The sequence below is a fragment of the Branchiostoma floridae genome, chromosome 5 (assembly GCF_000003815.2).
Source record: "Branchiostoma floridae strain S238N-H82 chromosome 5, Bfl_VNyyK, whole genome shotgun sequence".
Taxonomy (NCBI): domain Eukaryota; kingdom Metazoa; phylum Chordata; class Leptocardii; order Amphioxiformes; family Branchiostomatidae; genus Branchiostoma; species Branchiostoma floridae.
Genome location: NC_049983.1, coordinates 16,906,958 through 16,920,548, shown reverse-complemented (window position 1 = coordinate 16,920,548; position 13,591 = coordinate 16,906,958). Strand labels below are relative to the sequence as shown.

At 41.7% G+C, this 13,591-nt stretch overlaps 2 protein-coding genes across 5 annotated transcripts in view; one reads left to right on the top strand and one right to left on the bottom strand.

Annotated features, from left to right (window-relative positions):
- Window positions 1-592: 592 nt before the first annotated feature.
- Window positions 593-12,598, bottom strand: LOC118415568 (ubiquitin carboxyl-terminal hydrolase 49-like). 3 transcript variants are annotated; one of them, XM_035820256.1, is made up of 7 exons: window positions 12,428-12,598; window positions 10,310-11,758; window positions 5,577-5,653; window positions 4,399-4,527; window positions 3,983-4,090; window positions 3,469-3,665; window positions 593-3,174 (listed from the first exon to the last, which is right to left on the bottom strand). In XM_035820256.1, the coding sequence occupies exons 2-7, from the start codon at window positions 11,612-11,614 to the stop codon at window positions 2,891-2,893; spliced, it is 2,100 nt and encodes a 699-aa protein (XP_035676149.1). In that variant the 5' UTR covers window positions 11,615-11,758; window positions 12,428-12,598; the 3' UTR covers window positions 593-2,890. The 3 variants fall into 3 exon arrangements, with proteins under 3 accessions (XP_035676149.1, XP_035676147.1, XP_035676148.1); XM_035820254.1 differs by having other exon boundaries at window positions 4,399-4,554; window positions 12,428-12,597; XM_035820255.1 differs by having other exon boundaries at window positions 4,399-4,554; window positions 12,396-12,564.
- A 35-nt stretch (window positions 12,599-12,633) lies between these two features.
- Window positions 12,634-13,591, top strand: part of LOC118415578 (mitochondrial intermembrane space import and assembly protein 40-B-like) — a 15,818-nt gene continuing 14,860 nt past the window's right edge. Inside the window, exon 1 of one of the 2 annotated variants that reach the window (XM_035820271.1) lies at window positions 12,634-12,749. The gene's annotated coding sequence lies outside the window, so the exon portion shown is untranslated. Of the gene's footprint in view, window positions 12,751-13,591 lie in introns of both variants that reach the window. The other variant, XM_035820272.1, reaches the window with a different exon arrangement.

Below are 13,591 nucleotides of genomic sequence, written 5' to 3'. Positions count from 1 at the left end.
GCAGGACTTAAAACCACAGCGAAAGGTTCCTTTTCTCACTACCGCGAAATTAAATTCCCGCGAACTTAAATGCTATCCTCAGTTTGTGTTGGTGTGTGCTATTTAAGCTTATAAGGTTGTTCCTTTGTTCCTACTGGCCCTGGTCCAAGTTTGTTCAGGCTAAGTTGAACCTGCAGACTGGCAGGATGTGAAGGTTGAGCTGGCCTGCATCCAGAACTTCTTCAGCTGGCTGGCAGGAAGTGAGCACTGGCACATGGTCAAAATCAGGGACCAGAGGATGGTATGTGCATGAGAGTGGATGATGTAATGTGTGAAAAGGAAACTTACAAAATTTCTTGCAGTTATGAAATCTTTAAGAAAACTTGTTTAAGACCCCATAAAGTACCTGACTGGGCACTGGTTTAGAAATAAGAAATAACTGAAAGTCCCCCACACACTCCTTCAGGGCCCACCCTGGGCCAATATTGGCTACACCCCATTGGATATGTTACTACACACATAAAATAATACATTATATGACTCAAGCTTTCAACCAGCTTTCTCCAAAACAGCATTCATCAAACAACTTTTAAAAAATCACAAGAAAACCATCGCTACTCTGCTGAGTTTATTTTGTATAGAGAACTGAATCAACAAATGCTCCTTTTGTATAATACATCTTCGTCTGTTATCCTCATGTACACCACAGGGCATAGGTTACCACTAACAGTAACAATGCATTATCATTAGTCTTGTTTTCTAAGTCTTTAATACATTGAAGAAAAAACACTGCTATCAAAGCTCTATGGTCTTACATATGATTAGGTGCCTACTGCTACAATACGCTACACTCGGCAATCAACTACATGTAGCTGCAATCAGACACAAAGATGTCTACTTAGCAGACAAAGATTAAATGACAACGCAAGAAAAACAGATATACATTATGCAAACAAAAAAGTTTACAATGATACTATTAACACTAATCACTATTACAGAAGTTACCAGGTAGCACGACAAATGTGCTGCTTGTTTTCTAATCCGGGGATATTTTGTACTAGACGTCATCGGCTCAAAACGAAACCTACTTTTTCGAAATCAAATGGTCCAATAGCCTATTCATTTTCTAAGGAAAAAAAAAATCATACAAATTGCTTTCTATTGTGACTGAGTTACATATCTGCAAAGGGCTGAAGAGATGGTAGCATTTTTCTAGAGGCTGCAAGAATGTTCAGAGTTCCATTTGTAGTTCTTATGGAAGTCTTATACTTTTCTTATGTTTGGTTTCTGGCACATTAAACAAGATCATAGTTGAACTTGGTACCTTTATTCTGTGATGGCTTGTATTTTCTAGTCCATGCTTCTTGTTAACTTTCAATTTCCTTTTCATGTTTAAGTGTGCATACATTCCCATTATGTAATAAAACATTCTAAGAGAAGTGTCGCAAGGACAAATAATTCGTCTTCAAAAAGTAACAATTTAAGTACACTTGTACTGTGAGTACGCTCCATAGATACCAAACTTATTTACAAGACTTCAATAAGACCTATTCACACAAAAATGCATTGCAGTTTTGGTGGAATGCAAAATAAGACAAAGATTGCTGAGTAGAGAAAAAGTCTGACAAAGAATCAAATGAGCTTCAGTAAGCCTATCACTTCACTTGGTACATCATGCAGTTCTACATACAAAGCACATAAGTTCTTTTCCATCATGTTGACTGATTTCAGGCCGATTTTTATTGGCTAATTTTTGCCAAGAGTCCTGGCGTCATTTTTTCTTCACTGAATTCCAGATGTGACAGTTGTTTGTAAATGTGTGGTGCTCTTTTTCCCTATAAATCTACCACAGTGCTAGAAAATGTTCATCCCCAAGCCAATTTCATTTAGTTCGAAACACAAATTTCAATCTTTCAAAAGAAAAACATCCGTTCTCTTCTCTTTAACTAAGGATGCCGCCCAAAATATTCACCTCTCAAAATGCAAGCAACTAAAATGGAGCACACAACTGACACTGATTCAATTAATGGATATATATGTACCAAGATCCAACCATAGATATTAGAATAGATTCTATAACACATTCAACTATTTCTCCCACCACTTGGTTTCTTCTCTAGTGAAAGAGTTGTCGTTAGCTGGACAGAAGTGAAAGCAATGTGTCCAAACCCTAGCTGTTTAAGTACGAGTTTACACCTTAGTTGTATGCGAAATGCTTGACTTCAATGAACACAAGACCGATCAAGACAAGATCAATAAAAACTGAAAAGGAATACTTTAAGCATATCACTACGATTTGACAATATGACATCACCAAACAGAAAGTTTCTTACTGATAGCTCTGTAAGACTATTGTGATGCTAAGAAAAGTAGCAATTTGTACGACAGTTACTTTAAGCAGGTGCTCGGGTGTACAAAATTTTCAGAGGATCTAAAAGTGCTGTGTGTCTGTATCCCTTGCCTGGTACTGACCAAATTCTAGCCCTGGTTAGCTCATTTAGATGCATCCCCTGACGAATAGTCTGATAAATTTTAAAAGAGAAATTACTGGCATTTGCATATTTAAGTAAAATATTAGGTGAGAATTTTGTTTGGCTCTGAATCACATGTCCTGGTAACAGGATGCAAAGAAGCAGAGCCATCCCCCTCACACTGCTTGTAAGAAATATTTGATTCAAGACAAATTGCATTAACTTAGATTAAGAGCCAAAAGTTTCAATCCGGACAAGGCCAGAAAATTTAGTGGAGAAGCAACCAGAGGGAGAAGCAACCAGAGGAGCAAACGGGGGCTAGAAAAGGATGGATAACAGGCTGATCGCATCCCTGTTTTACTACAATTGCTACATGTTTTACGGGGACTAAACTTGGAGATAGTGACAGGAGAACATCTCCGCCTGGCTACTCTACGCGTCTACGCTTCCTCGGTGCGTCTACGTTTCCTGAGGTCGTCCTCCTCTTGGTCCGCGGTTTGACTTTGAGACGTGTCCTCAGTACTGTCCCCGCCGCCGCTGCCTGTCGCTTTTTGTTCCTCCTCCGCCTCCTCGTCTACTTCCATGATGTCGACCTCCTCCTCCTCTGGGGAGGGGGGCGCCCGCTTCTGCTTCTGCACGTAGAACAGGATGTAGGCCTGTCCCGCCACCACGTCCTCGATGGAGCTCAGATCCAGGCGGGAGTCGTTGAAGTGGACCCAGAAACCTGGAGGGAAAAAAAGCAGATTAGTCAGTATTTGTTCATATTGTTTCAGGATGCAGGAATGAATAAATATGTATGTATTGCAAAACAAGAAAGCTTCTTATGATGTTGTACAATGAGAGGTTTTAGTGAGAAAATTTGTGTATAGAAAATACAAGTCAAATCAAAGTTAATCTCACAACAATTGTAAAACGGGTACAATGTAAAAATTGTAAGGCCAACATATATTGTATAAGACAACCGGCTATAAAGTAGCATTAATCTAGTACTGTAATGGATTGGATTGGACAGTCTTACCAGCCTCGTCATTCCAACAGTAGGCTGTATAGTGTCCTGAGCCGAAGCCCCGGCCGTGGTGGATGACCACTGCCTGTAGACAGTACATCGTATCCACCTCGCTGCCGTCGGGCACGTAACAGTACGGAGCGATGTCCAACTCCTCGCCAAAGTCCACGTGAACATTAATCTTCTCGCGGTGGTTACGTCCTGACCATCTGTACAGAAAGACTTTCTTTTATTCATTCATTTATTCATCAATCTGTAATACAAGACTTACTGTAATTCACTTTGTATTCTTGGTGCCAAACTTTCACGGTCTGAGAAAATTTAACTTGTTCTCACGAATAGTTCTTGCAGATAGATGTGCAAAAGTTAGGTGTGACGGGTCATTCAGTGTAATATAACCAGCTGCTGCCACCCTGGTTGCCTGCAAAGCTAGTCTGTTACACCGCAGGGCGGTTATACAGGTTACATCGAGGTGGCCCATGATGCTAAAATGCACCAGCCAGAACCCTTTGTACACCTGTCTTACCTGAACCTCTTGAGGTGGAGCCTGAGGATCTGAGGTAGCTTGGTGATCAGCAGCTGTTTGGAGGCCTCTGTCTTCACGGGAGGTTTCTTCGAGGAAGCACGACGCCGACTGAAACAAGACACATGGATTCTATACTATGTGCACTTCCAAGCCTCATATTATGTTGACAACACTAATGCCTCTGTCAACTTAGAGAGAAGTTACACCAAGTTCGACTGTTGAAACTTGGTAAAAATGACTTGTTGGGCTGGTACTTGTTGGGCTGGTACTATTGAACAAACAGACATTTTTTTTCAACACAGAGATCTCAACTTCTTGTCTTTAATTTCTTCCAAAGGGATAACTTTTTCCACATGAAAGCAAGCTAAAATTGTTGCATAAGCTGCATGTTTCTAACTGTGCAGATTTGAACTGACCTGTTGCACTGCGAGCACTCATACACCTTCCCCTCCAGGTACTCCTTCTCTGTAAACTTGCCCATCATCTCCGTGAGCAGGCAGCTGTCTTCAGACGGGGCGAAGGGCCTGTCCTTGGCACACTGGTATCTGGAAGACACCATAGGAGCTTGGTACCTGTATGGCCAGCGAAGGGGGACAGAAAAGCCGGGCATGTCTAGATGCAAGCATTCAGGAAGGCAGCAAGTGTTTTTATTTTAACTACTGTCACTTTTGTGTTGTGGCACCATCATGCGAAAGCTGGCAACACTGCAAAAATTTTTGCCAAAATATGTTGGTTGTCAGAACAATCCCTTTTGACAGCGTTGGCAGTTTGTACTAAATTGAGCCTTGTTAGTATTCATGTATCTTCACCGCAAGAGGTGCCTCTAATACCATGATGCTGCACAATGTATAGTACACAGATATAGCACTTAGACAGGAGGATAGAAGGGCCAAAGACAGAAAAATTTTTTGCAATGGTTTTGAGTTTGTGGTGAAGATGTCACCACAAAAAAATGCAAATATGGAACTACAGTGATATCAAAAGTGTTATCAAGTTGTTCTACTTGTAGAGAATGAATTCTCTAAGAATAACAATCTTTAAGAGTTTACATTGGCTGGATGTGTGTAAAGCCTGTCGACTATGCCAATTCTAGCAAGAAATGCTCAAAATCAATGGGTGAGTAAAAGGAATATTCTTGCATACAACTAGACATATGTAAAAAGGAGCAATGCCTTTTAAAATCTTAAAGACAGAAGAGAGAGCCCAAGATTTACAAAGTAGCATATGCAACAGTTCATAAAAACATTCAACACATCAGACTGTTAGTGTACATGCACCTTTCTTTTCAAAATCATTAAAAATCTGCTTTTCTCTGAAAATTTAAAAGATGACTCTACATGAAAAGAAACAATTCAGAATGTCTATTTTTTTTCTCTTTAATTAACTAATATTTTTTTCAACAAAAATCATCTGTAACCAAAATCATCAACCTAGAGGCAAATGGGAATACAATAGCTTAGCCGCAATAGATCTACTGTGGCGTAATGATATGTTGATAAACGGAAATCATGAAAACTTTTTGTTTCCTGTCTATAATAACATAGAAACTTTTGCTTTCCTTTCTCTAGTACTCTAGACAGATTATTTGACTTACCTGTCAGGAAACTCCAGTGAGAGATCCCAGAAGGGTTCGTAGGTGTTGGACTTGTACCCACACACCAGACATGTCACCTGTACAAACAACAAAACAGTGGGAAAACTCAGTCAGAGTCAAGACTTTCTAGCCTGGAATTCATAAGTACCTCCTCGTTCCGTTGATTCATTTCAAAATTATAGCAATTGGACTGAAAAAAATTTTTTGAAAACTAAATATTTCATATACAAGGTTGAATAAGCTAAGAATTACTTGAGGTGGCTTTATTTTTGTGGTAACCTCACCACTGTGAAATTCATGACACTGTGAAGGTGCATTTCCAGTGTACAACTACCGGTATTGTACACTTTGTACTACAGAACTGTTTACAATAAGCAGAACCTTTTTCCCTCCCTACCATAAAATGAATTTTCAGTATTTGGCTTGAGAAAATATAGAAAGAACATTTTGAAAACCAAATATTTGACATCCACTGGACTAAGCTAGGATTGTACTAAGTTGTTAATGTAGCTCCTTCCAAAAATACACACTAGTCTGACACACATACAGGGACACACAGCAGAGGAGTGTTTACATCATGTGACTGTCTGGCATCCAGCCAACATGAGGCCACAATGAATGCACATGGGGGGATGACATCACACAGTCTAAGGCCCACTTCAAACAGACAACACTTATATACCCACAACAAACAGACAACTGTTATTGACTATTCGTTGTGGGCAACGGTTGTCTTTAGACATGCGTTCAGAGTATTGCGGGACACCCGCGGCGCAGGATTCCACTGCGGTGCGTGCGTGCGTGACCCACAGTGACCTCTTGCTTGCAAATTAAAAATGGCGGGAGAATTCTTCATTTTCGTCATGCAGCAGATTACTATTCTTTTGCTTGCAAACAAACATTGTCCCCAACAAAGAATGACACAGAGACGGGAAAATCTTGAATTAAACCCGGCGTTCGTGGCCACCGGTGGTATTACAGATTACTACTAGTATCATGAAGGATGTAGCCACTGGTGGCGGGACATTGCGCTGGAACAGGCAGTTTCTGATGACAAAAATACGTTTCCATTACTGACTGCATGTATATTTACGGAGAAAAATGCCCTTTCAAATAGAAAAAACATGCTGCAGGCTTATTTGCATATGATCCAGTCCCGTCGCCGGCGACGATTTTTCTTTAGACATGTGAGGAATAGTCGCGGACCCCCCGCTGAAGGGTCGCGCGACTGGGTCCGAGGTGGTCGCACGATGATTCCATAAAAACCCTCGCACGACTATTTTGATCCTCTTTAGACAGCCTAAAAATATCGTCGCCGGCAACGTTGTCTACAACAACAGTCGCACGACTATGAAAGTGTTGTCTGTCTAAAGTCGGCCTAAAGCTCCTTTGCTTTGTCCTCTGTTAGAGGTTAAAACATCCACATTCAATGAGAACAAGGATTTTAACAAGGATCCTATGAAATAAAATGAACCTAAAAATTATCAGTCACTTACATATACATATTCTGTGGACAAAGACACAAATTTTAATGCTTTTCCAACTATTCCTTTTCAAGATAAACTTCAAGTTCAAAGAACTCTCTCTCTCACACACACACACATCCAAAGCTGTCATTTTTTATAACACATCTCTTTAGGAAGCTTCCTAGCCACCCGCTAATTTCTGCAATGGAGCAGACATTTTTGTTTGGTTTTGCTATACACCCCACTGACAGCCTTTCTATTGAAGAAATCAGGAGACAGTCAGGACGATTAAAAAAAAGGAATTTCCACTTATCGTGAATGCTACATAATACATTGCATTGTGTGCCTTATTGTACGTAATTCTATAATAGTATACAGTAAACATAGCTAAATTTTTTTGACTTGACAAATTGCTTGTCAACATTCCAGACAAACTTCATTATTCACTGCATTAGCATCTAGCATGCTTACAATAGATTAACATTCATGTTGCATACACAGAGTCTCGATGAATCAATCTTCATTTTAAATTTTTATAGTTAGGAATGCTTAATGAGGAAATACTGGTCAAAGCTCCTAGGCAACAAATCTGGAGACTACTTATCTTATGGACAGAAATTATCAATATGATTCGCTCATATACCATGGGGGAATTGCTTTGCACTACGAAATGTGTTATCCCCAGATATAAAACAAATTGAGGATCATTGAGTAATTAAGAATTTAACAAAAAATTGTATGGCAAAAACTGACTGTCTGAAAAACTGTGCAAGGCCTACAGTATCTTGACCTTCTACTGTATTGATTTGGGCATGGTCCAATGACTAATTGTCACCAGCAGCAGCCAAGGCCAACACAACAGGATATAGATACTTAAACACTGGAAATGGAAAAACAATTCATGGAAATTTTTGCGTACAAGATGGCTCAGAAGTACAAAAGCAATACTTTTATATTACATTTACAAGTAGCATAGTCCTTACACAGTGACATATCTTTGTAAGTCTATATAAGACAAAGGGGGGCTGGGTTAAAAACAGACCTCAAGAATTATACGAAAGAAACACTGAAAAGCATTAAGGGGGAGGGGGCACTATACATAGACTAACAAGAGATTTTTACCATAGAATTGCAAGAAGCATTGAGATGTATTTGTATCTATAGGGAAGGGAGCATTGTACACTACAACAGATGAGATTTCTGGCTCCAGTCCAGAGTAGGGTCTATTGTTATGGGCCACCATAATTTTTAATATGGGTGTTCTGGGCCAGGTGATAACTTGGGTTATCAGCTGAAGCGTTTCCATAGAATAATAAATCGAACACACTTCGAGTACATGGTTGGGCCATGCCCCAGTTCCACGGTTGATACCAAATTCACCGTGTTGTATTCTACATGTACATGTAAAACTTGAACTGGGGAGTTGTTCCAAATACATATAACATGATGCTGTGCTGATACATGCCTGTGGATCTATGTCACATTAAAAACAATGTTTTGCTCCTAAACATTTCTCTAATTATATGCCCATAGGGTAAAATACCCTAGCTATCTCAGTGTTGTTTGAATGGGGAAAATAATGTTATGACTGCTGGTTGGTTCTAGCACAGGATTAATGACTTTATCCCTGAGGGAACATAAAAGGAATTCCTTAATCTGATTATTGTAGATTAAAGAGATAAGCCAGTCTGTTTACTGACTCCAATGGCCAAAGGTCATATGTAAGTAAACAAACTTCGATGGTGATCTAAAAGTGAATGCTGCTTCTTCCAAAAATAGTTACACTCAGTTGGTTTAACATAGGCCGAAGATGGAAAACTCACTTTCCACAATTTTACTTCAGAATTTATAGCTAGAGCAAATTTCACTGAAATCTCTTGTGATTTTGATTTTTGTATTGACAGCTGTTTCAGCCTTAAAAGAAAAGCTCATTTTAATTATGTAGAAATTCTATGGTAAAATTTACTAAAAATCAAAATGTCTATTTTTCTGACATATTTGAATGAGAGCTACCTTCCTACAAAACAATATTATCAGCACAATGCTGTCAGTATACTGTATCCTGTTCAAAGGTCAATCCTATAAAATCATGCAAATATTACTTCAGACACAGGCAGTTCGGCACACAGTATATACTTACGTAACTTGGCTGTCTAATACAACAGGTTGTGCCCAAGGTATAATCAACTTAAAAGGGGTGACAAAAGGACTAATGCTTTAGGACATGACGTAACACCACACATACCAAACATATCAGTGGTGCACGTCTGTGGAAAAATGTACACACTCAATTTCGGAGAACACCTTTCTGGGTAGTTGATCAGCAGGCTTGTAGAAGGGAATAGAGTTACACTTGTAATTTAGTGTACTTACAATTCTGGTAATCAAACTTCAAACGATTCTTCTGAAGTGAGTCAAAAAGATGAATATACAAAAAATATTACGGCTAAGGGAAAACCTTTTAAAGGGGGGCCCCTTCAACAGTCAATGTTTACGTTCCTAAGGAAGCCATAGTTTTTTCTCAGAAGCCTGCCCCCCTCCCCCAATTTCCCTCTTTCCCAGTACTACTTGTGTTATGAACACATTGCTATAACGGTGAAGTATTCATGTATCATAAGCATTATGTCTAAGAACTTAAAGAAGGAAGATATAGCGAAAATGGATATCTTATAAGTTATATGGACCCTTCAGTGTAAAACAAAGCCCAGGTTTCCGAGGCCCAGCCTTTTTCAGACACAAAGGGTCCTTTCAGAATGAATGGTGCAGAACAGCAGAGGTCTGGGGGCTGGCACAGATTGATTTACCAACTCTGCAGGCAATGGTCCATGGGATGGAAACATTGCATTCAGCTGGGGAAAACTCAAAGCAAAACGAAGCAAGGAAAGATCTGTCATTTGATTTCATAATAAGTACATGAAAAGTATTTTGAGCTGCTAAGTGGTAGAAATGACTCTAAAGGAATTTAATTTTACATTTTTGTTTTCCTTTTTTTTTTAAATGTCACCACTGCTACATGTATATCAGCATACTAACAAAATGTATGTCATTCTACAAAGAATAGAGTAGGATATAAAAAAAATCTTAGAGTAATTTGTATTGACAGTAAAGCCAAGGCCATATGGTTTGTTGTTTGGGGGTGCTGGGTGGTAGTATTTACCAGTTACCAACCTAATGGCTAATCAGTCTTTTTGATTAAAGAATCAGCTTAAAAACAGCAAGAGATAAAAAGAAATGCATGTTGATAAATTCTAATGGATGTCACAATACCTGACTGACAAGCTCTCCCTGGAAGTTCTGAGCGAAGATTTCCATGGGCATGGGGTTTCTTCTGGCCTTCATGGTCATGGTGGGGGAGTAGAGTCGCTCTAGCTCGGATTGTACTTTATCTAGCAGCTCGTACAGAAATTCCTGAGCATCCTGCTGGTTGTACCCCTTGAAGTTGGGGATGAGCTTCCACACAGAGTTCAAGATGGCGTGCGGCGACACCAGGGCCCACTTCCCCGACCACATCACTCTGAAGAGAGCGTGCAGGTCGCGACACAACGATATACTCGTAATGTTTGCTGCCTCCCCGTTGATTGGTACAAATTTGTTCCCCCTGCCATTGCCCGACGACGACGACCCGCCGTTCAGTCCACGCCCGAGATTACGTCTCGCCGGCGGCGTTGTCACCGCTTTGAAACAGTCCACGCTTGTTTGTCGAAACATTCCTCTCGATCCACCAGCTCGGTACTCCAATGCTTCAGTGGACAGCCTCCGTCTCGTGGAGGTACCATCGCTGCAGCCATCAAGGTCAAGGTTAAGCACCAGGTCGCGGAACTTCTGAAGGTGACTCAACACCTGAAGGATGGAGTTCATATAGCACGTGTTTCCTAAATTCCTGAGGCCAGTGACCCCTGGTGTGATCGGGGCACGAGGTTTGGAATCGTCTTCCTTTTCTTTCTGTCTTCTCCTTTCAGCTGTCCGCTGACTCTGTCTGCTGGGGGTCGACGGCCTCTCATAACTCCTTCTCCTCTTGACGACTCGTTTTCTCTCCGGTTTCTTGGGTTCCGGGTGCGGGGGCAAACCTTTGGCTTTTCTAGTCGCTCGCACATTGTCGCGCCAGATGAGGAACACTTTCCGCATGAGAATGAATCGCCTGAAGTACATTGCGGTGTAGTACTGGTCCGGCTCCACGCTTGTCTGTTTCGGCCCGGCATTGTCGTCCTTACCCGCTCTCAGCACGCGTCCGCTACGAGTCGTTCGAGCCCCTAGGCTCTGGTTTTTGATGGCACTGAGGGTGGTTCGTAGCAGGTGCACGTCGCCCGCGTTGTTGTCGTTCAGTACATATTCCTCGCACTCGTAACAGAACACGTACAGTTCGTTGACCTCCAGGCAGATCGGGTGCTTGGTCTCCTGGAAGTGGTGGAGGGCGTGCTCGTTGATGTAGCGCCCGCACGCCACATGGGAGCAGCTCAGGCACGCCCAGACGCTCTCCGTGGTGCCGCAGATCCCGCAGGACCACTTCTGCGGGTTGAGGATGGAGTGGTCCTCGGCCAGACGCTGCTTGAGAACGTGCTTGCACTTATCCATCAGTGCGGTCCAATTCAAACCAGGAGTGGGAACATCAACAGTTCATGAGGCTGTGTGCTAGTATATCACTTACACTCCACTCTCTGCAAGTCTTATACAACAGCTTTCAGACCTCAGATTTTTCGGCCTTTCAATCCCGGTATGCTGCAAAGGAAATACAACTCAATAAATTCTCATTCACTCACTAAAATTAAAATTTATTCTTGTGATAATCCCACTTTTCTGGCGACATTTTGATGCAAATGCCCCCCTGAAAAGGATAACCCCCTTTAGATTTTAATTGATAGCTTCGGTCACACTGGAAAGATTCTTTTGTATGCACGAAATGATAAAAAAAGGAAAAGCCTGCATGAAATTCATGCATTATGCCGGCTGTACAGACTCCGAACCAAAGAATAAAGATCGTGAGGTTTTCTGCGGTCAGCTTTCTCTGACAAAGTTCGTTTGGATGCACGTGCTTCAAAGTTTGATAATTTACCCGGGGCGAAGTTTAAAAAATTTGAGACGTTTTCTTTCAGAGTAGATCAACAAAAAGTCATTTGTAAATATTTGGGACTATTAGCATAACAATGCACAAGTAAGAGTTGAAGGAATTGATCTTTTAACGGGAAATCATCGGTGGAGAGGCAGATTGTTTATGATTGTTTTGGCCCGCAGTTCTTTTTGTACTGCGCTCTGCCTACCAACACACACAGAACTCACTTCAAGTCTTCTCGCCAACGGAAGTCTACTTTTACACACCAGAAACCCGGGTTTTTACGACTTCCAGCGGCAAACTTACCGAGCAGTTTGCCTGCTTATATCTCCACTGACCTTGCACGACCACGAAAGCCGGAGAAAGTTGCGATTTTACGGGTCCTCTGATGAAATTTTTGTCTCAGTGTTCGCCCAGCTGGGCGACTCTCTCGCCGGTTCGTGGGGTCACCGCCATTTTTTCTGTCAGCCTTGGGTCACGTGATGTGGGAGAATCTTCGAACCGGAAACGGAAACACGATCCGTGACATCACGCGAGATTTAGCGACACAAGACGAGATTGTGCGAGAGTTACGTAAACTGACACGCGAGATTTCGCGAGAATTACAAAACTGCAGGTCCTGACATGCGCAGTGGTTCACCTTGAGGAACATGTGTGTGCCAGTAGTGGAGCTATAGGTGCCTCCGTTTAACGGCGGCGCGCACACAATAAGCGCCACGCTACTATTGGTCAATCCCATCGGTGAGGATAGTTTCGTCGACGGCAGTACAGCAGTTCCGCCATGCTGTTGGCTTACAATATCATAATTCAACATTTGAGCGCATAAAACACGGCCTTTTAGAGCATATTCATGCTATATAAGCCCTTAAACAGATAGGTCATTTTCTATATGATACTAAGAAACATACGTAATCGGAATTGACCCGAGTTTATGTTTCAAAACAGTAAAGTTTGACTTACGCATATTTATCCCGGAAGCGACTGTCGCTTCCTTGCCCCTAGTTAGTCCCTCATTCATCGATTAAATTTTACGCATAACACACCATACAGGTAATATTTGCGTGGCTCTTAGCTCTTGTGACCAGGTAACACACCTTACAGGTAATATTTGCGTGGCTCTTAGCTCTCGGGACCAGGTAACACGCCGTACAGGTAATATTTGCGTGGCGCTTAGCTCTGGGGACCAGGTAACACACCCTACAGGTAATATTTGCGTGGCGCTTAGCTCTGGGGACCAGGTAACACACCGTACAGGTAATATTTGCGTGGCTCTTAGCTCTGGGGACCAGGTAACACACCATACAGGGAATATTTGCGTGGCGCTTAGCTCTGGGGACCAGGTAACACACCCTACAGGTAATATTTACAGGTAATATTTGCGTGGCGCTTAGCTCTGGGGACCAGGTAACACACCGTACAGGTAATATTTGCGTGGCTCTTAGCTCTGGGGACCAGGTAACACACTCTACAGGCAATATTTGTGGGATGGAAAGTAGGAACAG

What these genes read in the sequence shown, in the direction of transcription:
- LOC118415568 (XM_035820254.1), bottom strand. Translation starts at nt 11,614, where the DNA reads ATGGATAAGTGCAAGCACGTTCTCAAGCAGCGTCTGGCCGAGGACCAC. An exon ending in AGGGAGAGCTTGTCAGTCAG is followed by an intron (nt 5,654 to 10,309) that starts GTATTGTGACAT and finishes TTGTTTGTACAG; the next exon opens with GTGACATGTCTGGTGTGTGG. An exon ending in GAGTGCTCGCAGTGCAACAG is followed by an intron (nt 4,091 to 4,398) that starts GTCAGTTCAAAT and finishes GTCTTGTTTCAG; the next exon opens with TCGGCGTCGTGCTTCCTCGA.